At 35.4% G+C, this 27,879-nt stretch overlaps 1 protein-coding gene across 6 annotated transcripts; it reads right to left on the bottom strand.

Moving 5' to 3' along the window:
• Positions 1-9,700: 9,700 nt before the first annotated feature.
• Positions 9,701-21,802, bottom strand: LOC116127467 (nuclear transcription factor Y subunit A-7). Of its 6 annotated transcripts, none has more exons than XM_031413118.1 (7): positions 21,706-21,802; positions 20,847-20,938; positions 20,644-20,706; positions 19,479-19,618; positions 10,845-10,946; positions 10,565-10,729; positions 9,701-10,367 (listed from the first exon to the last, which is right to left on the bottom strand). In XM_031413118.1, the coding sequence occupies exons 3-7, from the start codon at positions 20,669-20,671 to the stop codon at positions 10,182-10,184; spliced, it is 621 nt and encodes a 206-aa protein (XP_031268978.1). In that variant the 5' UTR covers positions 20,672-20,706; positions 20,847-20,938; positions 21,706-21,802; the 3' UTR covers positions 9,701-10,181. The 6 variants fall into 6 exon arrangements, with proteins under 6 accessions (XP_031268978.1, XP_031268982.1, XP_031268977.1 ...); XM_031413122.1 differs by having other exon boundaries at positions 20,683-20,706; XM_031413117.1 differs by having other exon boundaries at positions 20,847-21,513; positions 21,706-21,788.
• Positions 21,803-27,879: the final 6,077 nt, after the last annotated feature.

Here is a 27,879-nt window from a genome sequence, read left to right as displayed (position 1 = left end):
TTGCAAAATGATGTGATGACAACTCGTCGTTTGACTATATTCTTTTAATTATTTGTTGTTTTAAATTTTAATATCCAATCATTTTTAATATATCAGTTTGTAAAGTGGTTTATATAAAAGTTTATATGAGAATTATCTTTTTTTTTTTTTAATCTAACGGGGGATAAATGGTAATGTCACTTCACTTTATATTGAATAAACCACAGTTATTTGCTATTAATGACTTGTGGATATATAATATATATATATATATTAGGTTTATCATGCATGGATAGATCTAATTTCTATTTCTCAAGTGTATATTGTGGATAACAGACAAATCTGATTGTTTATCCAAAAGAAAAAGGTTGATGACGGATTTATCCCAGCACATGATGAATACAATCAAATTGCACATGTTATGTTTTCAGCAGTCTTCATTACTCCTTAAATTAATTTCCTTCGGCTTTTCTTTTTGGTGCTTATATTATCACTGTTTGTAGATATTATATATTTGCTTTTCCATCGGGGGCTGGTTTACATTTTCTCTTAATATGATATTTAAATCACCATATATATATATAATATATATATATATATGTCTGACTGTAAAGTTAGAATAATACGTAATACCAGTTTGTAATCTGAGTTGATAACACCAATAACTTGTAAACTGAGAACTAATAGTCTATTAAAACCAAATAATTAATAACAATAAGAATTAAATTGAGAAAAATTTAAGCATAATGTTTAATAAGAATAAATCAATGGACAATGACAACTGGCTTTCTCTTAAGTTTTCGGCCAAAAGGTACAGCCTTCCGATTTCCCTGTTCTTCTATCAGTTTTAGACAGATAATGCAGCAGCGAGAGAAGAGCGAATGCAACTCATGTTCTAAATTTAAGGGTTTTTTTTTTTTTTTGATAATTTCTTTAGTATATATGATACAATTTATTAGGATGTCCAATATCGAAACCGTTTGAGTTTACTATTTACCTCATGTTATATATCCTTACTAGGATCGATACCATATATATCTTGATATAATACTTTTTTAATTTTCAACCAATTTGAGACAAGGCAATAAAAGCTTGTAACACAACTATATTTATACCTTACATATACTAGTAACAGCAAAAGCTTTATAAATCTGGGTCTTAATAAGATCATCCATTCATGTATGCCTAAATTGGCAACTCATGATGTTTCTAAATTGTCTTCCATATTTATCACTTAATTTCACCTATCAAATCCAGTGCATTTCATTGTTCCCTTCTTTTTAGCGTGCAATATATATATAAGTATAAATTTTGCTTTCATTAGGTTTTCTCAAGTAATAATGGTCACATTTCTGGAAAAATATTCAATCCCATATGGATTGTATTTCAGAATAGATTCTCATTTTTTTCTAAAGTGGGTTTAATAATTTATATATAATGTGATACTATTAACTGCATTTTAATAATTTTGGTACATGAATAATGATCACAGCTGCAGTATTTACGTCACACAAATTAATTATATATTGCTATCGCAGTAAGCTAAGAATAAATATTTGAGTCAGAGTTTGCTCATGAATTCAAAAAGAGTAGATGGATAGATAATTCCTTGGAAAAATATTGAAAAAGTAATTTTCAAATTGAAACAATCGCATAGCAGCTTAAATTAGGTACTATATTATGTTATATGGGCAAGGGGTTGGGCAATTTTTCTGTTTCCATATTACTGGTAACAAAGTTAGGGTATTTTAATTACAATTTGATTTCTTTTTGTAAAATAAAAAATTATACTCAAGATCCAAAATATATGGGTAAGCTTTTGTGGGTATGGCTTCATAGAGTAGAGGTTATGAGAGAACAATATTACAATATTTGGAAAAAGTTTAATTGTTTGATGAGGAAAATATAAAAGAGCTTTCTAGTATTAATTTATGAAAAAAAACAAAAAAAAAGCTTTAATATATTTGAATAGATCAAGTCAAAATTGTAATAATTAAAACAGGAATATTTTTAAAATATCAACACTTTGAGTAAGCTCAAAAAGAGCTTGTGAGAAATACTTAATATTTGAGCTTCTCCCAGAGACATACAATAGCTTATTAAACACTTTTAAAATACAACCAAAGAAGCTAAATTTTTTTAAAAGTACTTATAACTTTAAATAAGTTAGCTATTTTAATCGGTAAATAAACCCAACCATAAACAATTTTGTACAACTCATGCAATGAAAATGATGTTAATTCTACGAAATTATATGGAATGAATAACTAGTCAAATTTGATTGATTGAATCTAATTAATGATTAATGGCGTCAGAGAGTTGAGTTGTGCATCAATTTTGGTCTCTTGATGAATCTCAATATACATATAAATGTGAAACATTATTATTATTTAAAATAAATGAGACACACCCACTAAATGCCATGATTTGTGTGAGATGGGATTGTTTGATTTCCAAATATAAAATACAAATAGAGTATATATATATATATATATACAACGAGAAACGTGATAGAAGTCCATTCATTCACCAATCACCCAATTCCCAGCTGAAACATGGTGAGATTGTAAAAGAGACAAATTGAAGGTGCAAAATGATTTCATGGGTTGAAAATTTGACAAGTAGATAATGTAAAAGAAAAAAGAAAGTAATAGTGATGTGTTGAATAATTGACGAAGTGATAATTGAGAGATATTAATTATTATATTATCATCATATTCATATTCATATTCTTTGAAATGACCCATTGTCAATTTCATTGACACTAGTCATACTATTTGTGCAAACCTACTTTTTTGACCTCTCCATTAATTCATTCATTATTTTTGAAAAAAAAAAATAGAAACCAAGAGAAGGGATGGAATTTTAAGTTAAACATGTTTGCCTATTAATTAAATTAAATTAATTTAAGATGTTTGATTGAGTGGTCTATGCCTATGGCACTCAAAATCAAGCAAAAAAAAATTAATTAATGGTTGTGTTATGGGATTTTTCCCTTTGATTTTGCAATACCAGCACAACACATGAAAATATATGTGAAGTTGAGACTAGTCTAAGGAATTTTGTTGCGTTAGCTAATAAGCTTTCGTTTTTAGAAATTAGATCTGGGCAAAGCCCATCCCATTGGGTCCAGGACTGGGCCCAATGGGACTAGTCTAAATTGGGACTGGTTCTAGGCCCATGAGAAATACTAGGCCCTGGGCCAGTCCCTAGGCCCATAGTTCGAGTCCTATGGGCCTAAAAATTAAGAATACCCCCCAAATTTTTTTATATATTTCTGAATCGAAAATCATGTAGGGAGGTTTATGTAATTTTTTAGGGGGTGATTTGTAAATTTTTTAATTAGTTAGTAAATAAGTATAAATGAATGTTTAATTGGTTATAAATTTAGGGTGTTTTTTATTTAAACTTTAAAGAGATAATTTAATTTTAACATAAATATAATATTCACATAATCACACTTCACAAATAAATAATTAAATAAATTTGTTTTTATTAGATTAATTTACATAGTCCAAATCTATGTTTCTGAAGAGGTAAAGTAGTTTAGGATCTTTAGGGTGCTGCTGTAGTCTTCTATCTACATGAGTCCAATCCTGTAAACATGTTATGCTTTCAACCATCTCATTGGTTAAAGTGCATCTTCAATCTTCAACAATGCAGCCACTAATTGAGAATGTTGACTCGGATGCAATTGTCGAAAATAATACAAATAAAATGTCACGCACCATTTGGGTTACAATGGGGAATCGACTTTGATTTTGGTTCCATCATTGAAGCAGATCCATCTCACGTTTCTCCTTCTTGGTCATGTAGGACATGTCCATTTGTAGGTACCGATGTAGCTCATTGGTCCATGTTTGTACGAGTTGGAGCTGCTACTTCCACCACCATCGATACTGAGTTCCATTTACGTCCACATGCTCGATCGTTGTTAATAAATGTCTTCATCAAGGTCCCGCTGGTCATCTTTGCTAGGCATTCCATTGTACCTAGTTTGATATAAAGAAAAAAGGTTTTCCAATTTTTTGTTAAAATTTATCAAATAAGAACTATAATCATGATCTAAATGCTGGCCTATCTCAGTAATTATACATTTAAATACGTTTAATTTTAAACATATGATCTATAATAAGACCTAATCCATATAAGAATGGAATATCTAACCAATATTTCTGGTATTTTGTTTCCATTTGTGAAACAATGTCACTTAAATCTTCATCATATCTATATTTATTAGGAAAAGTTTTAGAAATTTGAAGTAAAATATCTAATGCTACATAAATAGTAGGATAATAAAGACCACTTGATGTATTAGTGGAATCGTAAAAAACTTTAAGAAATGAATGAAAAACATTACAAACCGTCAAATCATCATCGTTGACGACTTCATCTAGATAGTTCTTCTAGTTGACGAACTCTGTTATTTGTTTTGTGGTTGGCATAGCTCTTTGCAACATTAAGTATGAGGAGTTCCAACGGACAAACATGTCCATACATAACTTCTTTGGTCGAATCGATGACTCCTCTTGGCGACAATATTTTACGTACTTAATCCATCTTGTATTGCTATTAGCGATGAATCCGACAGCTGTGTGCACCCTTTCAATCCTCGAATATATAGCTTTTAAACCTACTTTAACAATCAAATTGATGATGTGGCAAGCACATGTCTGGTGAAAAAAAATGCCTTCACCATGCGAATCCAATCTCTTTTCAAATAAAGAAATTATTGCGGTGTTAGCAGCTGCATTATCAATCGTTACCGCTACAACTCTCTCAATCAATAAATAATTTGCAAAATTTCAATAGTTGTAAAATAAATAGTCTCAACACCATGTTTAACATACAATGGTTTAAAACCTATCAATTTTTGTTATAAACGCCAACTATGATCTAGGTAATGTATTGTGACACTCAAAAAATCTTTTTTTGATCTAGCAACCCATATGTCTGAAAGTGCAATAGATATATTCTTAAAATTTTCAAATTCTATTTTAAGTTGATCTCTTATTTTATTTTAAAGTTTTTGTATGTTCTTTTTACTTACACCTCTACTAACAGGGCTATATGTTAGACAAAAAACATCTTTAATCATTTCAACAAAATAAGGATTTTCAGATAAAGAAAGAGGAGAGTCTGTAGCAACTATGTATCTTGCTATTGCCTTTCGTGCTTTGAGTGCATTGTATTGTCAGGTTGAGAGAGTTGAGGATTTTAGATTAAAATTAAGTTGAGTTTGAATTTGCTTACTGGGTGCGATTGTAGTTGAACTAGATGATCCGACTGCATATGTTGGGGGTGCTTCTTCTCCAAGTGTTGCCGCATCGTTGAAGTCTCGTGCTCAACGCCGATAACAGTTGGACAAAAATTACATACCCAGCACATTTCTTCCCCCTCCTCCTTTGGCTTTGCCCGTTTTGATTTAGTAAAGTATTGTCATACCTCAGTACGACCCTCTTTGACGGTTTTGCCATGCTCGTGGTGTCGCAACTCGCTTGTGTTTGGTTGCACACAATCCCAACCGTTTCTGGTTATGGAATTGCTGTCTCTGGAAATGGTGAAAATAGATCGAACCTTTCCATTTCTTCGGTGTATGAAACATAATACTCATTTGGAGATGACCCTCTGAATGCATAATTTCGATCCATTATGAATTTATGATAAAATAATAAATAACTAAAATGGAAGAAATTGAATAATATAACTAATAATATGAATAATAGATGAAATTAAAAAATGGAAGAAATTAAATAATAATATGAATAATAGATGAATAAATATAAATATAAATTGAAGAAAGTTTGAGAATTAGAATAGAGAGAAACAGAGATTGAGAGTTGTGAGGAAAATGGGTGGATAGAGGGGTTATTTATAGTTTAGGTTTGGGGGGGAAAGTGAAAGAAAAAAAAATCCCCCCCTTATCACTCAAAACTAAAAACTCAATTCACTTAACATTTTTCTGAACCATGGTAAAATCGAGTGAAATTAACACATATAATTCCTATCAAATAAGTTGTGTTCATGTTTAGCTAATTGCCTTGGATTTCATTTTATCATTGATTATAGTGCTTCAATGGGTTTTTTTTTTTTCGTTAAAAAGAAAGTTGATTATGAATTATATTACAGTTATGAAGAGTTTATTATTACGTATACAAAGATTAATTTTTTAGGATAGAACTGAGACTGCGAATGGTTATTAATTATTTTTAGTAAAAGATAATGCATGGTTGAATTAATAGTGCTCTTGGTGGAGCTCAGCTGTCAGCTCTTTCCGAAATTAGAACTATTCACCATCAAACTTGGAACCTTCCTCACTATAGGTTTAAGTAAATTTTATTTGCTTTCTTAGTTTGCTTTATGAGACCGTCCATGCATCTTGTTTGATTTATCTGTGTTGAATTTCCTTGTATTAGGAATTCACTTTTCTAAGGCCCTGTTCATTTTGTCTCCCTGTCTTACTGTTTTCCCTCTTTCCAATAAAAAACTCCTTTGTTCTGCCGAGGTTCTTTTAAAAAAAAAAAAAAAAAGAAAAAAAAAAAGTAGTGTTATTTAAGCCCACTTAAATTTTTTGTAAGCCTTTTTATTTAAAAAAATAATTAAAAATTAACTTCTAAATATTTAACACTTAATTATAAATATAACCATCTGGATGATGATAGACTAAAGTAAAAAAGTAAATATGAGAAATGTTCTATATAAATATTTATTGATAAATTCAAAGAAAATAAAAAAGTTTATAAGAGTCTGTTTGGTTGGGGGGTAATCTCTCGTTACTAAGGTAATTTCATCTTATATTTACTTGATTATCGCGTTTAGTTGTTAGATAATATAAGATTCTAAAACCAATAGTAATTATTGTTGGTTATATAGAAGATAATATGGTTACCTTAATTTTCTTAGTTATTTTAAGATTATATGGTAATCTTAATTTTGTTATAATTTTACCCTTAACTATTAAATTTTTTGGACAATAATGCCATTGTTTTAAAAACAATTTACAAAAATACTAATGGATTATTTTATCTTTATATACAAAATTTTTAGGACATAAATACCCCTAGACTTTAAAAAAATTACCCAAGGGTGGTGGCGGAATTTGGCCACCACCGTCGGCCGCTAAAGTTAGAACAGCGCACGACATACTGGATTCGACCGACTGTGCGTCGATTTGGCCATTTTTGGCCACATCATCGTAGATTTAGCCGGGCCGGAAATGACTAGATCCATTCTAGCCGTTTCCAGCCAGATCTATAGCTTTTGACCGTTAACGACTAGATCTATTTTGGCCGTTCAGTCCACTACTGTCGCCGTCGGCAGTGCTGGCAGGCAACCGATAGTGGCTTGGGGTGGGTGGGGGTGATTTGGTTAGAAATTAAACTTTTATGTGGCGAGGATGTTTTAGCAATATCTCAAATGTAGGGAGTCAAAAGAAATTAATTATTCAAAAATAATATTGTATTAATATTTAAAAAGGAGGACAATTTAGTAAATTATATAACATACTCACCAATTTATGCTAACCAACCAAACACATTTTCTTAAACATTTCTATTAATCTTCAAGATAATTCATCTTTCCATTGATATAACATTTTCAATAATACAATATTTCATGAACCAAACTCACCCTAAAAGCCATTAATGGTGATGTTATTGAAGAGTGAGCAAAAAAGAAATAAAAAGATAAAGAAAGCTTTGATTACAAACTCCTCTACTACATATAAAGTCTCATTCGGATTGAAAAACTTGAGATTGCTGCAATTTCTAATCTTGAATTAATATCATCCTATCATTCGACTGTTTGGTTATTGATTTATATAACTTAATGGTGGNAAAAAAAAAAAAAAAAAAAAAAAAAAAAAAAAGTGTTATTTAAGCCCACTTAAATTTTTTGTAAGCCTTATTATTTTAAAAAATAATTAAAAAAATTAACTTCTAAATATTTAACACTTAATTATAAATATAGCCATCTGGATGATGCTAGGCTAAAGTAAAGAATTGTTCTACATAAATATAAAGTTTATAAGAGTGTGTTTGGATGGGGGTAATTCTTCGTTACTAAAGTAATGTCATCTTATATTACTTGATTATTGCGTTTAGTTGTTACGTAATATAAGATTCCAGTAATACTCTAAAACTAATAGTAATTATTGTTGGTTATATAGGAGATAATCTGGTTACCACAATTTTCTTAGTTATTTTAAGATTACTTGGTAATCTTAATTTTGTTACAATTTTACTCCTAATTATTAAAATTTTTGGACAATAATGCCCTTGTTTTAAAAACAATTTGCAAAAATACTAATGGACTATTTTATCTTTATATACAAAATTTTTAGGACATAAATAACCCTAGACTTTAAAAAATTACCCAAGGTTGGTGGTCGGATTTGGCCACCACCATCGGCCGCTAGAGCCAGAACAGCGCATGAAATACCAGATCCGACCAACCGTGCGCCGATCTAGCCATTTTCGACCGCATCATCGTAGATTTGGCTGGGCTGAAATGACTAGATCCATTTTAGCTGTTTCCAGCCAGATCTACAGCTTTTGGCCGTTAATGACCAGATTTATTTTGGCCGTTCAGTCCACTATTGTCGTCGTCGGCAGTGGTGGCAGGCAGCCAGCAGTGGCTTAGGGTAGGTGGGGGTGATTTTGTTAGAAATTAAACTTTTATGTGGTTGAGATGTTTTAGCGATATCTCAAACGTAGGGGGTTAAAAAAAATTATTCGAAAAAAATATTATATTAATATTTAAAAAGGAGGGTAATTTAGTAAATTATATAACATACTCACCAATTTATGCTAACTAACCAAACACATTTTCCTAAACATTTCCATTAATCTTTAAGGTAATTCATCTTTCCATTGCTATAACATTATCAATAGTATAATATTTCCTTAACCAAACATACCCTAAAAGCCATTAATGGTGATGTTATTGAAGAGCGAGCGAAAAAGAAATAAAAAGATAAAGAAAGCTTTGATTACAAACTCCTCTACTACATATAAAGTCTCATTCGGATTGAAAAACTTGAGATTGCTGCAATTTCTAATCTTGAATTAATATCATCCTATCATTCGACTGTTTGGTTATTGATTTATATAACTTAATGGTGGGGATATCTTGATAATTTTAATTGACAATATACTTTTAATTATTAAAAAAAAAAATGACACATAGGTTAGAAGTTTTAGTGGGGCTTAAATAACACCACTCAAAAAATAAATGATGTTGATCAACATGCAAGCGAGTTGATAAAATGTAATTGGTAAATGTTTTTGTTTTTTTTTTGAAATTATAATGCAGGACAGTTAATTTTCTTTGTTTTTCACATATTTAACTTAAATAAATTTATATATTTTGATGTCAAATGGACTGCATCAATCATTCATGTTTCCACCGATAATATGTGATGGGTAAAAGCTTGCCCCAAACATCTTTGGTCTCCCCTATTCCAATTTTGATGGCCCATCTAATTATTTCTTCCTCCAAACACTTAACTACACTATGCAACAAACTTGAATTTGAACAAAAAAAAGAAAAAAAAAATAAAAAAACATCATAATTAATGAATTTCAAACTCTACCCCATTTCACCTAAATTCACCACCAATATTTGATTTAAATTCTAATTCTAATTTGTTCTTTTTTATTACTCCTCTTTCTTAGTCTTCAATTTTGGTGGCATAGAATAAAAAATAAGTGCTAGAGTTAGAAATACAAACAAAAACATTTCTGACTTATTATCAACTCAAGTTTAAAAATAAGTAATCACTACACAGCAACACCAAATCCTAATTTTACACTGACCTAATGTCACATAACCAAGACTCCCCAATTTCTGTTAGAAAAAAACCAAAAACCACCCCAACTTCTAATAATATCAAGTGCACGGAAATGCACACACAGCAAACTAAACTTAAACTAGCAACGGTCAGAAAAAATTCTGTTCTCAAGAAGATAGCTAGCTATGACAGCACTTCAATACATATTTTCTGCTTCATCTTTGCAAACTTCCTACGTGACCTATTACTGCGATACCTATACACATTACTACTGAGTTCTAAGTATGGAGCTAGATTGAAGCAAATACCGGGACTGTTACAGCTGGTAAGGGAATCTCTAAGTCCTGTGGCCATAATCAATGAATTGTTGTTTGCGGGGCCATTTCCATGAGATGTTGGTCCTTTTTGGGTTTTAGGATGTGCCATCCGAGGAAGCAAGTTCAGTTTTATCAGAGTTGAGATTGATATCGGGCTGTGATTTGTCATCTGATGCTGCCTCCATTTGTTTGTTATCAGATTTCTTTGAATTGAGAAACCGACCCCCACATCCTCTAGCTCTTCTCAATGCATGCAAATGTCGAGATTCATGCAAGTATGGCTGCATGATTAATATGAACTATTAGTCAATAGAAACAGACACGAGAAGACGGATTAAAAAGATGCACCCAAAAAAAAGAAAAAAATTAATGCAGTGGCAAAACTACAGAGTAGTAAGCCCGCTGGCTTTCATATTATTCCAATCAATGACGTAAAACCACTGAACAGACTACAATGAAATTTATACAAAGAACATGCCTTCCGAGACTTTATAGCTTTATTCTCTGATTCAGCTTTTGCACGAGACTGTCTACGTCTCAAGATGCCATGATATTGTTTTGCATTAACAAACACAGGCTCCTCTACTGCATCTGACGGCAAAGGAACTCCAGCTTGCTGAATTCCCATTAACTGAAGGTGGACCTGAAATAATTAATAACATATATGTTCATAATCAGGTATGGACCCCAAATCGCACAATATCATGTTACCACAACAAATCAGGCTACTAGTGAGAGCATTGGAAAATATGACATACCATTGGTTGTCCACCATAGGGCTGCGGAGGATAAGGCTGTGCATCATAGGGAGCAAATATGCTTCTATAATAGGGATCTGGATATGGGTAAGGTGCTGGTGCCTGGAATAACATAAAGCCAAAGATGGAAGTCAGTTGATATATTAGGTTGTACAGGTTAGTGACTGGTTTAATTTTAGGACTTTGCTAAGCAGTCTCCAGGAGAAGTCACTGGTTTAGAAGTAAAAATAATTCCATGGCCAATGTCAACTAAATTATATCCTTAGAATACTGACAGAGGAGGAACTAAAAATAAAAAGAAATCTGAGGCGACCAGAATTCAAAATCTACACTGATTTATTATAAAATAAGGCAAAAATGAAATCATACAGATTTATAGTTTTCTTAAAGATCATCAGTTCCAACAAAAGAAATCCCTAATGAAAATCATGGCAATTTCCTAAAGCAGTAACAATAACCAGATTGCAAAACAAGTACATCAGATTAGTGATCAATCCTGCTGATTACTTTGGAAAAACCACATCTTTTTCGGATTACAAAAATTAAATATAATGAAAAGAGGTAAAAAAGGGGCACATCCCTAATATAGTATATAAGAGAACACCATATTATTCAAGATCTTTGTACAATGAGGTCAAGTCTGATAATTAAAAGAAACAATTCTTTGTTAACTCTGTCTCTGAAAGTGTGGTGCCCGTCAACACTGGAGCACCATATAGTCTCTCTGTGGGGTAGTGTACCTTAAAACTCTCTAGAGAAAATGAGAGAAAGAACTCATAGTCTTTGCAAGGGAGATTGAAATTGTGTTATCATGCAACAAACTAATATTTTGCTCGTGAACCATAAGTAAGCAATTTAGCTAAAAGGAACTACTCCCCTTGACAGTCTCCACTAGCCTAATTAATGCAATTTTGTATAGCATAATCTATGGCCACATATATATAAGAAAGAACTTGAAAAAAGAACAACTATCATTTAAATGAAATAATGTGGTATGATACAAATAAAGCAATCAGCATCATTGGACAAAGTAAAGCAAGCCCTTGACAAGAATCAAAACACTCCACAAGATCCAAGAACTCTCAATGATGGAAAAACTAGAAACCTTGTTTTCTCCCCCATAAAACAAAGAATAACATCATGCCATACCTCCAAGCTTAATTCATCTTGTCCCTGAATTTTGCAATGATCAACTGACACAACAACTTTACGATCTTATAGTTAATAAATAAGGAATTAAATGGTGTGATTATGATGGACCCCTGACAACCAAATGGTAAAACTGCAAGGAGCAGAAAGGGAAAAGTAATGCATGACAGGTGGCAGAGTCGCACAACAAGCATGAGTTCGTTAGCATGAGAATCAAAGGGAATAAAAAGGGAAGAGCTGGATGAGTGTGGAATGTTCTTGATTGAGTATTGAACTGGCTATTGTCTTTTACTTGCTGTGATTTATTCATTGTGGGAGTGACTGGGTGATTACGGTTTGGGTTCCATCAACTGGTATCAGAGCCTTGCAAAGTCAGGGTATGGTTGGTACAAGGATGGAGAATAGACTAGATAATGTTGAGAAGGATGTGGCCAAGGTGACAGAGACGGTGAATGCAATGAGGGAGATCTTGATGGATATGCAGAATTGGATGCGTAAAAAGGATGAAGAAGAGGAGGAACGACGACGAAACTTAACTGGGAATTCAAGTCATGGCAGGGTAGAACCCAATGAGCATGAAATCCACAAAAATCTAGAAAATCAGGGCGGAGCAAACAGAGGGGGACGAACTGAAAACAGGACCCAGGTGAACCAAGAAGGGAGCCCATCAGGGGATGAATGGAATCAAGGCGGTGAGGGATGGTATCGGCGCGACTGGGGTGGCCGAAAACTGGAGTTGCCAATTTTTTCCGACGAAGACCCGTATGGAGGATTTTCAGGTTCGAACGTTATTTCAACTTCAAACAAGTCACCGAGGAGCACTGTGTGGCAGCTATCGCGCTTTGCATGGAGGAAGAAGCTCTCCACTGGTAACAATGGGTAGAGACCCGATTAATGTTGATCAACTAGCAGGAGTTTAAAATGGCTCTCTCCCAAAGATTTAGCGGAACTTAGGAGGTAAGTCCCTTGGAATTGTTGATGGCGATTAAGCAAACTGGAACAGTGTTGGATTATCGCTGACGATTTGAAGAGGTGGAGTCGTTGATGGTCAGCGAGAAGGAGGAGGTGCTGACGACTGCCTTCTTGAACGGGCTTAAACCGGAGGTGAAGGCTGAAATAAAGCTTCAACAACCCAACCTAATAACATGGCCCAATTCCTTTATTTGTGTAACCCAGTTGGCCCAAAGGGTGGAAGAAAGAAATCAGACTGTGTAAGAAGCCAGACTTTGGCCGACCCGACTTAACAAGTGGACCCAGTTTGTTCTTGGACCACAGACCTACAGCCACTCAGCCCGACCTGATGAAATTAACAAAGCCCAACACCCAAATGACCTAACACGATACTCCACTTCCAGTTTAGCTCCAAACCCACCTCCACGAAGAACCCAATTCGAAACCCACTCCAGCCCCAACTCATCGTCGTCAATCAACTTCTGGCCAAGTTCGTTCCAATGAGATTTCCCTTACAAGAGATTTGACTGAAGTTGAGATACAAAAAAAGAGAGAAAAGGGATTGTGTTATCGTTGTGATGCAAAATATTCACCGGGTCACCGGTGTGACAAGTTTTGTTGGTAGAAGATGAAGACTCAGAGTTGCAGGAGATGTTCACGGAGGAAGGTATAAGTGAGGAGGAAGTACCAAGGATTCTGGACCTTTCCATTAGCTCGGTGAAGGGCATAAATGGACCCAAAATCTTGAAGTTGAAAGGAGAGATTGGAGGTAAGAACGTGGGGATCTTAATTGATAGCGATGCATCTCACAATTTTATTAATCGACAGTTGGTTGAAGAGCTAAGGATTCCGGTGGTTCAAACCAAGCCTTTTGGAGTAAGGGTTAAGGATGGTTACAGGGTGAGTTGTCAAAGGGAGTGCCGCGAGGTGAAATTGAAGTTGCAAAATATCTCAGTCACTCAGGATTTCTACCCTTTCAATATGAACAACGTTGATGTTATACTAGGTGTTGCATGGCTTGAGACCGTGGGGGAGACCATCACGAATTGGAAGGAGTCAGTAATGAAGTTCAACCAATCTAGGAGGACAGTAGTTTTGGTTGGGGACCCCTCATTGAGTAGGACTAGGGTGTCATTGAAGAAGATGATTAAACGTTGCAGTCAGCAGGGTCAAGTTATTTGCTGGAATTTGGCAATTTGCAATTGCAGGAAATGAAAGAAACAATAGCAAATAGTAACCTTTCTACCTTGCTCCAGGAATACGAAACTCTATTCCAGCCCTTACTAGGACTTCTGCCAGCCATAGTGCACGATCATGCTATCAAGTTAGAACCAAGAGCTCCAGTCCCTAATATCAAACCCTACCGGTACCCATACTATCAAAAGAATGAGATAGAAAAGATTATAAGAGAGATGTTAGTTTCAGGGATCATTAAACCAAGCATCAATCCCTTTTCCAGTCCGGTGCTCTTGGTAAAAAAGAAAGACGGGGGATGGCGCTTCTGCGTAGATTACTGAGCGATTAACAAGATAACCATACCCGATAAATTTCCTATTCCAACGATTGACGAATTTTTTGATGAATTGGGTGGCACCATTATGTTTTCAAAACTCGACCTGAAGTCGGGATACCACCAAATACGAGTCAAGGAAACGGATACTCATAAGACGGCCTTCCGCACTCATGAAGGACACTACGAAGTTCCCGTCATGCCCTTCGGGTTATCGAATGCTCCGTCAACCTTTCAAACTCTCATGAATAGTATATTCAAGTCGTAATTGCGTAAGTTTATCCTGGTCTTTTTTGATGATATTCTAATTTATAGTACTAACCTGGAGGCACATTTGCACCATTTGAGACTCACATTTCAGATCTTACTTGAGCATAAGTTAGTGGTCAAAAGAAAAAAAATGCACCTTTGGGTAGTCTCAATTGGAATACTTAGGCCACATCATTTCCGCCCAAGGTATGGCAGTGGATCCTTCCAAGGTGGATTGTATTCTGCAGTGGATCCTTCCAAGGTGGATTGTATTCTGCAGTGGCCTGTTCCTAAAGATGTCAAGGCTCTTCGTGGGTTTCTAGGGTTAACCGCGTACTATCGGAAGTTTGTAAATAGATACGAGAAGATTGCCCTGCCTTTAACCAACCTTCTCCGTAAGGACTCCTTTGTTTGGACTGAATTGGCCCGAAAAGCATTTGAGGAGCTGAAACGTGTTATGACTACCGTCTCAGTCCTTGCCATGCCTAACTTTTCCAAGACTTTTATTATTAAAACAAATGCTTCCGAACAGGGAATTGGGGCTATCCTAATGCAAGATGGCAGGCCCTTAGCATTTTTGAGTCAAGGCCTCTCTACGCGCTCACGACTTTGATCGATTTATGAGAGGGAGCTGATGGCAGTTGTTCTAGCCGTCCAAAAGTGGCAACATTACTTATTGGGTAGACGTTTCATTATTAGAACAGATCAGCACAACCTCCATTATTTGAATGAGCAACGGTTGCAGGGAGAAGAGCAACAAAAATGGATAATTAAGCTGCTAGGTTTAGACTATGAAATACAATAAAAACCAGGGTTAGAAAATAAAGCTGCTGATGCCCTATCCAGACGCGATGGAACTGTCGAGTTTACTGCCTTTTCGGTCTATTATTTTGCGAAAAAGGAAGAGTGGAAAGACGCCATTCAGAGGGATAGCCATCTGCATTTCAGGTTAGTTGGCTCCTTACTTTTCTATGAAAATCGTCTGGTTTTACCCAAATCCAGTCCCCAGGTACAATAGCTTCTATGGGAATTTCACTCCTCTCCCGCAGGAGGCCATTCTGGCTATTTTTGCACTTACAAGAAACTATCACAAGTGGTATTCTGGGAAGGCATGCAGCAGGACATCCAGGCCTATGTTAAGGCTTGCTTCATTTGCCAACAGAACAAATATGATGCCTTGCAACCGGCGAGACTTCTTCAACCTTTACCTATTCCCTCTCAAGTTTGGGAGGATATATCCATGGATTTTATTGGAGGTCTTCCTAAGGCTAATCGGGTGGATACTATTTTGGTGGTAGTAGATCGCCTTACGAAGTACAACTATTTCCTCACCTTACGCCACCCTTACACAGCCCAAGAGGTCACCAACTTGTTCATTCAAGAAATTGTTAAGTTGCATGGCTTTCCCCGTACCATCGTTTCGGATCGAGACAGAGTTTTCAGGAGCCTTTCTAAGGTGAGATGTTTAAACAGTCCGGGACACAACTCCATATGAGCACAGCCTACCACCCCAAACAGATGGACAATTAGAAGTCGTCAATCATTGTGTAGAGACTCATTTACGTTGCTTTGCAGGTCACCAGCCTCAGCTTTGGCCGAAATGGTTAGCTTGGGCAGAGTATTGGTTCAATACAACTTACAATCGCTCCACGGGCATGACTCCCTTCAAGGCCCTTTATGGAAGGGATCCTCCAATCCTTTTGAAATACAGTGAGCACACTTCAGTTGTGGATGCTGTGGATTAGCAGTTGGTGGAGCGCAATACTATCTTACATGAGTTAAAGTTGAACCTGACCAAAGCCCAAGAACATATGAAGCTCTATGCAAATGCTAAAAGGAGGGAGGTTCAATATGCCATGGGGGATTTGGTCTACCTTAAACTGTAGCCTTACCGCCTTAAGTCTCTCGCCCATAGGGTCAACGAAAAGCTCAACCCACACTTTTATGGACCCTACCCCATTGTTGAAAAAATAGGTCAAGTTGCTTATCGCCTTACTCTCCCTAGCACAACCCGCATACATGATATTTTTCATGTCTCTCAGCTTAAAAAAGTCATCTCTCCACCTGTGGTAGCACAACCCCTTCTTGACGTCCTCATGGGTGACATGGTTTTACAAGTTGAACCAGAACATGCCCTGCGTAAATAGCGACTACTTGATGGCAATTACGAGGTGTTGATCAAATGGAAATCGCTTCCCCACTGTGACAACACTTGGGAGGCCTACAACTCCATTTGTCGCCAATTCCCTTCTTTCCACCTTGAGGACAAGGTGGCACTCCTTGGAGAGCGTAATGATGGACCCCTGACAACCAAATGTATAACCACAAGGGACAGAAAGGGAAAAGCAATACATGACAAGTGGCGCAGCGGCACAACAAGCATGAAGAGTTAGCTAGCATGAGAATCAAAGGGAATAAAAAGGGAAGAACTGGATGAGTGTGGGATGAGAAGAATTTAGTGGAAGTTGTTAAGGAGGAGCTGACCCTCAAAGATCAGCCTGTTGCTTATATTCATTTTGTGTTCTTACGTTATTTGCATTTCCTTTCATTGTAATACATTCTTCACTGACTTAATACAAAAATCAATACAGATGGAATGTTCTTGATTGAGTATTGAACTGGCTATTGTCTTTTACTTGTTGTGATTTATTGATTGTGGGAGTGACTGGGTGATTACGGTTTGGGCTCCACTAGATTATAATTTGTGAACAGACATAAGTTCCCAAATGTCAGAAGTGCTTCAAATAGCAAAGCAAACATCATGTGCTAAGTATCCAAAATCAACAACATGGCTATCATAATGAATTCTAGAAGTACCACATAAACAGAAGCACCTCAATATTTCCTCATCCAAATGTTAGTATTTGGATGGAAGGGAAAGGAACAGGTGGAGTGTTTACAAGCCCTTGTTTGGGTGGTATGTTACAATAAAAAAAAAAAGGAAAAGGGAAGAGAACTAATAAATACATAAAGCCTATTTCTCTATTCAATCACAAGTGTTTGAACGTAGAGGGAAAGGAACATGGCTTAAAAACTTTCACCTGTTATGACTACTCATTATCCATAAGAAAAGTATGAAATTTAAATCTTCCTACCATCATAGATGATATAGTTTGATTATAAGGTTATAACTGTGATAGCCTCTCAATTTTCCATTAATCAAACAAACATGTTTGAATAAATACACAAAGCCTATTTCTCTATAAGTGTTTGAATGTAGAGGGAAAGGAGTATGGCTTAAAAACTTTCACCTGTTATGACTATTCAATATCCATGAGAAAAAAGTATGAAATCTTCCTACCATCATAGATGATAATTGTAAAGGTTATAACTGTGATAGCCTCTCAATTTTCCATTAATCAAACAAACATGTTTTCTCAATTCATTTCTCATACATCCTAAATAGTCAAATGCAAAATACTATAATTTTTCTTTCTCGTATTTTCCTTCAACTCATCACTGGTTAAGAATTAGCCTTTTGATTCAATTATGGCAAAAGGATTCGTAGTGCTATGTGACACCATCATCACCAGAACTAATATTCATCAAAACATTGAGAAGAAAAGAAGGAAAAAAACCTCAACCACAAAACTAAACAGGTGATTTTGGATGTTGTACTAGACTAAATTACTTTATTGGGATTGTATAAGATTAGTTTATATATAATGTTACAGTGTCTGGTACAGTATTATACTAGACAAGATTATATATAATATTAATATATTCAAGTATTATCACTAAACTAATTTAAATAAAAAATAATAATTATAATTTTAATGTAATTTATGTTTATAATAGATCTATATTTTACTCAATTTACTATTCATTATTCATAATTATTTTTAACATTAATCAAATATGTAAAAGGTCATACATAATTACAATTTGAAATGCACATAACAGTTCAACTGTATGAAGGAACAAAGGAGCAAAACAACTTAAGAAAAGCAAACACATGGGTCTCATCACACTTTGAACAGGGACTAATGCGGCAGTAAAAATAGTTCTAGTAACTGCCAATATAGGTTAAAAATATTTAGTGCTACGCTGCCTTTTTATGCAATCTAGTACCACAAAACAAACATGCCAAATTTGTTTCTCACAACCTACGGAAGAATTAGGTTAGAGACTAAACCATCATCACCAACAAAACTGCATCTGCGAATGATACTTCAAATTATCATCTAAACACCATGTACCACCACAAGCATCTAATTGAACTAGGATGGCACCACCTAAGCACCATGCCAGACCATTGTTATTACCACCAATTGAAACACCATCTACACCAATATTGCCACCTCCTTGTCACACCAACACATGACTCTATATATCACCAATAAGGAAAAGTTGTTCATGACCATCATCACCTACTCGCCACTTAAACATCACCCTAGCATTATAGTAACACAAGCACAATCTCCAACAATCAGTAACCATGACTGCCACCACCCCAATAAGGCTCCGCTTCTTCAAAGACCAACATTAATGTCCCACAGTATTCAAATCAAACATAATAACTAAACCAAACAGAAGAAGCAAAAGTCTGGGTCATACCCCTTCTAGTACTTCTTTTAATGAATCTTAAAGAAGAAAATCAAATTACTGAGCAAATACACACCACAACAAAAAAAAATTATGCACACAGAAATACATCTAAGCAGATATTCAATTAAAAGGTTGCAAAACTTGCTGCTCTCTCCACCCCACATTACCAAAACAAAAATAAATAAATAAGACACAGAAGGAACAAAAATTTACTCCAAAGACAATACCATAGCATGACCAGCCCCAAGTTGAGGAGTTGTATACTGCACTGGGGTTGTGATGCCAGGGTGAGACATTCCACTCACAGGTGATGAGGAACGTATCTGGGATTCTGAATGCTTCTGCTGCTCATCAGCTTCACTGTTATCTGTACAGCCAATTTCCAAAAGCAATTAATATTGCATTCAAAATTTTCAATAGGAACAAGATATATAACAAATGACAAAATAATAAACCAAAACATCAAGCTTCACAAAAAGACACACAATTAGGACAAGGGAATCCAGCAACGTAAAATCGGCAATGCAAGAGTTTAGCCACTAAATTTTATTATACATGAATTACACCAACATCACAATGGCATAAATGAAATGAAAAAGAACAATGTAAAGCTTTTTATTATTATTATTATTATTATTTTTTATGGATGGGGATAACTTTGGTTAAAATATGATATCTATCTACAAGAACAAACTGGGACGAATCCCGAATATCCAAACCAGTAGATCCAACATAAGAACTATGATTGGGTCTCATTCGTGGGTATCATTCGGCTAGGTTAGGGAACAAAGAATGCCAATCCTGACTAACTATATAGGTCTATCAAGATTCTGAGATTTCATACAGGATAATAACTATCATATTACTTATCCTTGGGAATAAGATGATGACATATTGACAGAGAAAAAGAACAAGTGAACCCTAAAACAGAAGCTACAATTGTTACTTATAATTCAAGTTGGATAACTTTCAAATAGCCTAAAAGAAAATCCTTAAGCATTTCATTTTTTGAGAGTACTCTAAACCCCTCCTTTTTTTTTATCCCTGTTCAAATTGATTTTTGGAGTCTCCATTCTGATCTAATTGTAGAGACAATTGAAATAAATATTTTGTTCTTCTAGGATCCTTCATCTTTGCCTTGAATCATTGGGTTTAGACGTTACTTTGATAATCTATAATTGTTTTAAAATATGGCAACAACACTCCCTTTTTGGTGATTTCTTAATATTGAAGAATCATATGGACAATTATAATATGAAATTTTTTTCTTTAATTGGATGCCCGAATAGCAAGTCAATTTTGATCTTTTAATCTATTTACTTCAGTCAAAACCATGTATTATAAAGGTACCAAAACAACATGAGCTTTGCTCAAGAAATTGATATACAATACCAGATAGATCATGAACAGAAGAAGTCATGAAGCTGTTACCCGCACAGACACAGCAACTTGAACCTGGCAAAACAATCAACGGAATACAGTTTAATGAGTACCAAATCATTTCAATCAAATTAAACATAAGATGTTAGCATCTATAAAGGTTGGAAAGTAAATTTGGCATAGGAAAAGATAGAACTCCAATCACCATGGCTCACCTTCTAATATAGTATAATTTCTGATTTTTCTCAAATTTCTGAGGTATCTTCCAAGTTCCAATTTAGAAATTCAATGAAGCATCTTCATCAAACTAGACCGTAAGAGTTACAAACTTTAGGATACCCAAATGCAGATTTTGACCAATTAAGCTTCAAATTCATTTAATTTGTCGAAAATTGTAAACACCAGACTTAGAGAACAATATTTAGGTTAGGTAGCTACACAATGACTTCACCAAACAAAACAAAATTCTCTTGTATCTCCCCTCTTTCAACTGATTTAATTCATAAAACTACCGCTACCAACATTAAACTCACTATCGACTACCCTTCAAGAGTCTAATTACACAAGAACCAACCAACTTTACCGAAGGGCTACCACATAGCAACAAAATCAGCTCAAATTAACCAGCTCATAAACACCGAAATGAGCTCAAATTAACTCTCACAAACAACTGAAAATTGTCAATCTCTTCAAACTAAACACTAAAATCAGCTTAATCAGGTAACATAAAGCCCCAAATTCGACTTCAATTAAATAATCAAAATCGTCAAGAATCAAATTAACCAAACAGACCACCAATTTATCCAAAACAAACAACAACACTAAAGCGAATTAAAAGAAATAGAAAAACACTTCACATTCATTTCCGATTCTTCCAATTCTCTGTAAAACAACACAAAATTCGAACCATTTCCTCAGAAACGAAACAAAAAAGGAAAAAAAAAGAAAAGAAAAGAAAAAGAAAAAGAAAATTTAATAAGAATTGAAAATTCAGATTGCTTCTGTTACTTGATGCGAATTTCAAAATGGAAGCAAACAAAATTGAAATAAAAACTTAGGGTTTGAGAAATTTACCTTAATATTGAGAAAATAAAATTTGGTTTGTGTTTTGTTTTAGCAGGCTATTTCCGTTCTCTTCAGCTGTGGAATAATAACGAACAATGAAATAAAGGCCAAAAACCTTACACCCCCTTATTTTCATAAATTGATTTGTACCATTGTTTCGAAAGTTACCATTTACCTCCGTTCGTTAGTTTTGGTGTTAAAAACTCATCGTCCACCAGTTTCAAAATAATGCTGCAATAACTTCTTGAAACTTTAAGGAAGATAGAGAAACCCTTTTTTTTTTTTTTTTTTTTTTATTAAAATCACCTTCGACATAAAAAAAAATGATTCAAATTTCATGAGTGTTATATTTATTTTAAGAATCCTTTTTCTTTTCAATGTTCATAAATTTCAAATATATTATTCTGAATTTTTTTTTTTGTATTTTCAAGAAAATAATATTTTAATATTTTTTTATTTTTGAGAAGTTTATTATATGTATAATTCAATAGTCAAAATGATCTAACCAATTATTTTATTTTGAGTTATCTTAATTTTGTTTTAAAGATATATGTTAAATATAGTATGCATGGGATTTTTTTTTTCATTTTGTATATAATATGCATCGATACGAGTAAATCCTGTTTATAATGTTTTTAACGTGTGTCTTAGCCCGTAGAGAACACGTTAGGACAACCCTTTTATTTTTAACCCAAAAAAGGAGGTAAAAGATATTTTTAAAACTTATGGGGTCTAAATGAGACCCTAAAAAATTCGCTCTTTTGGTAGTATTGAATTTCTTTTTACTAGTACTGTACTTCACTCCTACCAAATATATCCATACAACTCTTTTTTTTTTATTTAAAAAAATTATTTTTTAATTGCTTTTTCCTTTTTATTAGCTTTTGAACATTACTTTTTCTGTGTTTAAAAGTAAAAACAATGTATTTTTAATTATTTGATATGTTATTTCAACTTAAAATATTATTTATTTACTTATTTAACAGCTAGAATTTCTCTCAAATGAATAAAATATAAGTAATATTAGTCTTATAAAGACAAATACAAAGAGGGCATACAAAGTCAATTACAAAGTCAATTGTTACCCTTGATCTTTATGATTTTTTTTTCTCTTTATCTTTTTCCGTTTTTTCTTTATTTTTTCCTTCTTACTGATAGCCCTCTTTGTAAGGATAATATTTTTCATAAAATATTATATATTTCTAAAGTTCATATAATTTGTGTTTTGTAACGGACTTTGATAACCGATGAGTATGCAAGCTTTTTCTTATTATATATTAAATTATATTAAGAATATGTTAATATTATAAAAATAATTTAATCTATTTAAAAAAATTTCTATATCTAAAATGTTTCAGTTCCTTAATACTATTTTTGATATATTGAAATAATAAAAAAATTTATTTTTTCTATACTTAATAAACTTACAAATAATTCTATTTTCGAATTATTTGTATAAGAGTCCAAATTCAAAATGATAATAAAATACCATTTTTGACATAGTATTTTTTTATTATTTTTTAGTAGGCAACACGCTTAATTTATTGCAATTTCATAATTTATAAAAGTTATTTAATTATTATAAAAATCAACTATAATTCTACTTAATAAAAAAAAAATGTACAATAAAGTTATCTTGGAAGTGCTTAATTTATTAATAAATGTTTATAATATTTTTTATACAATATAATATAATAAAGGGTGATTAAATAATTTTAAATTAAAAATAATTTATCCAATATTTTTTAGTATATTATATTATATAAAAAATATTATATACATAGTATTATGCTGGTCTGTTTAAGCGTGGTACTGGTCCCAAATTCGGGGGCTGCCGGGTTGGGCACATTTATAAAAGGGGATCAAGGCGGGGTTGAATGAATCTGGGTCGTTGAAATGGAATCAGTAGGGGACGAGTTTGGGGCAGTGACCGAAAGGAGTAGAGAAGAAATCTAAACCACGAGTTTTAGTGGGTCCATTAGTGATTCGATGGGATGAAAGTGACCGCTGACCGTCGGTTGGAGTGACTGGCTGTCAAGATGAGAGAGAGTGGAGAAGTGTACGGATGCGATGCACGTGGGGCCATGATTAATTGGAATTTGGGTGTTGGACTCTCCCGTGAGCTACGTCTGTGGCTGTTTCAAACCACATTCTGCCACCTCATCTGGGGGGCCCCACGCTTAACAATTTTTAAATTTTATATTACCGATCACCAAGGATTTTAAGTTTGCTTTATTTTATTTTTTAAAAAAGGTCTATTCCAAAGACCTCCGATGAGATTTCACTCATTCTCAAAAACCTCCCTTGTGGTTTTCTATTTCCCCAAATTCTCCCCTACACACCGCTTATTAATAGAAAATACTAACTTAAAAGTTGAAATCTCTGTTTTGCCCAAAATTCAATTCAGAGTGATCATGTCATTGTGGAATTGCATTGAATTTTTTAATGGTTTGTTAAAATTTGAGAAGTTAGCTAACGTTGCATTCTGACAGTCAATTTTTTAACAAAGACCTTATATAAACATTTTGGATTCAACTATTACACCACATGATATTCTTAATCAAAACATTTTTCTGTTTTACTTATCTTTGCTATAAGTAAAACTGCTTGAATTTTTTGATGCTGAGAGGAGTCATGGCTTTTGAAATCAAGTATGCAGGTGTGGAAGAAAGGTTGCAAGGGAATATCCAAGTCTAATGACAATCCATTCAAGCTGTACTTCTATTGCCAGAATAGAAGGTGTTATGTCTAAAAAGTATGGGCTGACGTGGACTCTCGTCAACAATAGCCAATCAAAATTCAGGGAGGCTTTGTGCTGTCTAGATGTTGTCACGTCTTGCAATGACGGAAGAGGTATGGTTCTCGTCAATGTAGCAGGTAAATGTCAGGCTTGCAAGTGGCTAGGAATCGTCCACCTGCCAAGCCTTACGCAATTTAAGGATGTCTCTCGTGCAGACAACCAATGAGAAGCGGGTTAGGAATTGTACCACACCTGCTGGACTGCAGACTCATGATTATTATCTTGAATCCCTTGAATCCTCCCACTATAAATAGAAGGCTCCTCTCTCATTTACGGGATTGACTTATTTTTAGTCTCAAACAACATACTTACTCTCTCTCTCTCTCTCTCTCTCTCTCTCTCTCTCTCTCTCTCTCTCTCTCTATCTATCTATCTATCTATCTATCTATCTATCTATCTATCTATATGTATGTATGTATGTATGTATGTATGTATGTATTCTCTCTAGATTATAACTCAGCTCACTACATGCGACTTGACTGTAACCATCTATTAATACAACTATAGTGAATGTAGGATTCGCTTTTGAGCATCCAAACCACTTTAAAAACCGTCATTTTATTTATTCTCTTGCTACATATTTCCATATCACGTGTAACTCTAAGCCCGCTTAGCACTTTGCATGTATGAGTCGTTGGTGTCAAAATCAAGAATCAACAGTTTGGCGCTAGAAGGAAGGTCTAATTTAGTATCTGCTCTTCATCAGAAACCTCTGACCAATCAGTCCCACCCATCAGCAAATGGCCCGCGGTTTCGAAACTAAGCGAACCAACCTTGACAATGAGGAAATCCCCCGGGTACAGGATGACACTTCTCTCGAAGTGCCGCCAGTCTAACAAAGTATCATGGCGGATATTCCTTCAAGCTCACAGCTCGACCCAACCGTGATGAGTCACCTGGAGAGGTTCAATAATACTCTCCAAACGGTTAGCCAAAGACTGGACCGTTTGTATCTGGTCGTACCACCAGAGTCCGATGAAGCGGTGCCATCGTCAAAGACGCCTACAGGTCGCGCGAAAGCATGAAAAAAGGGCAAAAGCTTGTACTACGCACACTGCAATGCACAAAAGTAAGGGAAAGCAAGTGGTGACCAGTGGACCGAAGGGTTCCGAGGGACTAGCGAACACCAGTCGTACGACGAGTAGAATACCAGTGGCATTGTGCTCGACGACATGTTGCAGTATGAGCTGTCTCACGCCACGTCGCATGGGCACTCCCACAAAAGTGCAAGGTAGGGAGATTCCCACTGTCGCTGAAATGATGACCTCGACTGTCATCATGCGAGAAACCCCCGTTGTTTGCGAGTTGGTTCAGACTGCCGTAGAGGTCGGTAAAACTCTCTAAGCCATTTAATGCCTTCACACGGCCCCAGCCAGTGTGTGTCGAGGTTCGTCAGAGCTTTTGGCTGAGTTGAGGAAGAGCCTGATTTGCGGTCTTTTCTCAACCGCAACCGTGTAGGTTAAACCCACGTTGGTAGCTCCGTTGCCTCAGATTTAGGAACTACTGCCTCAAATTGAGGAACTACATCAAGCTTTGGATCAGCTTAAGGCTCAGAAAAATGAGTGTGGGAAGGTCGCAGTGGCATTTCCCTTTTCTTCAGTAGTTTTAACTACTCCTCTTCTATCGAGATTCAGAATGCCCGACATGTAGGCATTCGATGGGAATTCAGATCTGCAGGATCATATTTATGAGTTCAACGACCTCATGGAACTCCATTAAGTCTCTGACTTGGCCAAATTTCACTGCTTAGTAGTAACCCTAATTGCCCATGCTAAACGTTAGTTCATATCGCTTCCCGCGGGATCAATCAGCTTATGGCAACAAATGAGCTCATCGTTCCTGATATACTTCCAGGCAAGCAGGAAGTTCTCGATGCTATTGAGCTATCTGAGCAACATACGACATGAGAGGAATGAATCCCTCTAGTCTTACATAGACAAATTCCATAAGGAACTCCACAAAGTGGCTCATACTCCCAAAGAGTCTGTTCAGACTCTCATTATCGCTGGGATTCGCCCACAGACTGGCTTGTGGAAGGAACTCCAATCCGAGAAAGATGTTTTCCTCACTTGCTTCTACAACCTCACTGAGAAATATCTCCGAATTGAAAATTTCGTGGTCGCTCTTAATCACCACGACCTCGGTCCCTCGACCAGTACTCCCGATCGGGGGGAGAATAGTAGAAGGGTTGATCGTAGATGGGCTAATGACGATCAGTGGAAAGGAAAGAAGTAGCGATTTGAGCCCAAATAATCTTATGCCCCAGTTTCTCGTCGCTATCACGACAAAAGTCAATACACTCCTTTGAATGCCTCAATGTCGGCTATTCTGGATAAGTCAGAGGAGGCCAGCCTGGTTGGAGAGCCAGAACCTATGAAGAATCTCCCCTCAGCCAGAAACAGCAAAAAGTATTGCCACTACATCGAGATAATGGGCATCACACCGATGAGTGTCGGGCTCTCAAGCAAGCAATTGAAGACCTCATCAACTAGGGGCACTTCAAAGAGTATATGCATGATCCGACTCCCATTTGAGAAAATGATCAAGAAGAACAAGGGAAGAAGCGTAGTGGTTACAAGGGCCTCTACTATGTAGGGATAATCTTTGGAGGATCGCACCTCGCGGGGAACTCTCGAGATGCCTAGAAGAGGTATTCTTGGAAAGCTCGTCATGACCATGTAAGTGTGATGAGCACAGCGCCGCAACCCGCTAAGGTTCGTAGGGAAGAGGAGATCACCTTCTCTGAGAAAGATGCGGTGCGACTACATCATCCCCATGAGGATCCATTTGTCATCGCGCTTGAAATAGGTCGGTGCAAAGTCCACAGAATGTTGGTGGACAATGAAAGCGCTGTGAATATCCTGTTTTAGTAAGCTTTCAAAAAAATGCAAGTAGACGAGGTAGAGCTGAAGCCTGCCTCCATCCCTCTCTGTGGTTTTACTTGGGATCATCTTATTCCTAGGGGAACGATCGCACTGCTGTTCATGTTGGGTGAAACCAATGAAATAACCAAAATGACCAAAATGACAGAGTTTTAAGTGGTAGACTGTTCGTCTGCCTTCAATGGCATTCTAGGAAGACCTCTATTGTGAAATTTCAAGGCAGTCACCTCCATCTACCACCTGAAAATGAAGTTCCCCACCCTGATAGGGATTAAGGAAGTAAAAGGATCCCAATGCGAATCTCGTGACTGCTACGTAAGAGTAGTGCAGATGGCGTGTAAGGGAAAGGGAAGGCCAACAGGCATCCTCGAGCAGGCTATGGCAATCAGCAAGATTGAGCCACAGCCTGGCCCAATAGAGGATAACATGGATCCTCGCATCTAGGAGGGCCCTTATAGTGGGCCAATTGAGGACCTATCTGAGGTATTAGTCGATCAAAAC

Source organism: Pistacia vera, unplaced genomic scaffold, assembly GCF_008641045.1.
Source record: "Pistacia vera cultivar Batoury unplaced genomic scaffold, PisVer_v2 Contig192, whole genome shotgun sequence".
Taxonomy (NCBI): domain Eukaryota; kingdom Viridiplantae; phylum Streptophyta; class Magnoliopsida; order Sapindales; family Anacardiaceae; genus Pistacia; species Pistacia vera.
Note: the sequence above shows the minus strand (reverse complement) of the source record. Positions and strands in the feature narration are given on the sequence as shown.

Bases quoted from the DNA above. Each gene is read 5' to 3' on its own strand.
- LOC116127467 (XM_031413118.1), bottom strand. From the start codon at position 20,671: ATGACTTCTTCTGTTCATGATCTATCTG. The intron at 19,619-20,643 runs GTATTGTATATC...TTGGCTGTACAG, and splicing joins TTCTGTTCATGATCTATCTG to ATAACAGTGAAGCTGATGAG. The intron at 10,368-10,564 runs GCATGTTCTTTG...TTAATCATGCAG, and splicing joins AAGCTATAAAGTCTCGGAAG to CCATACTTGCATGAATCTCG.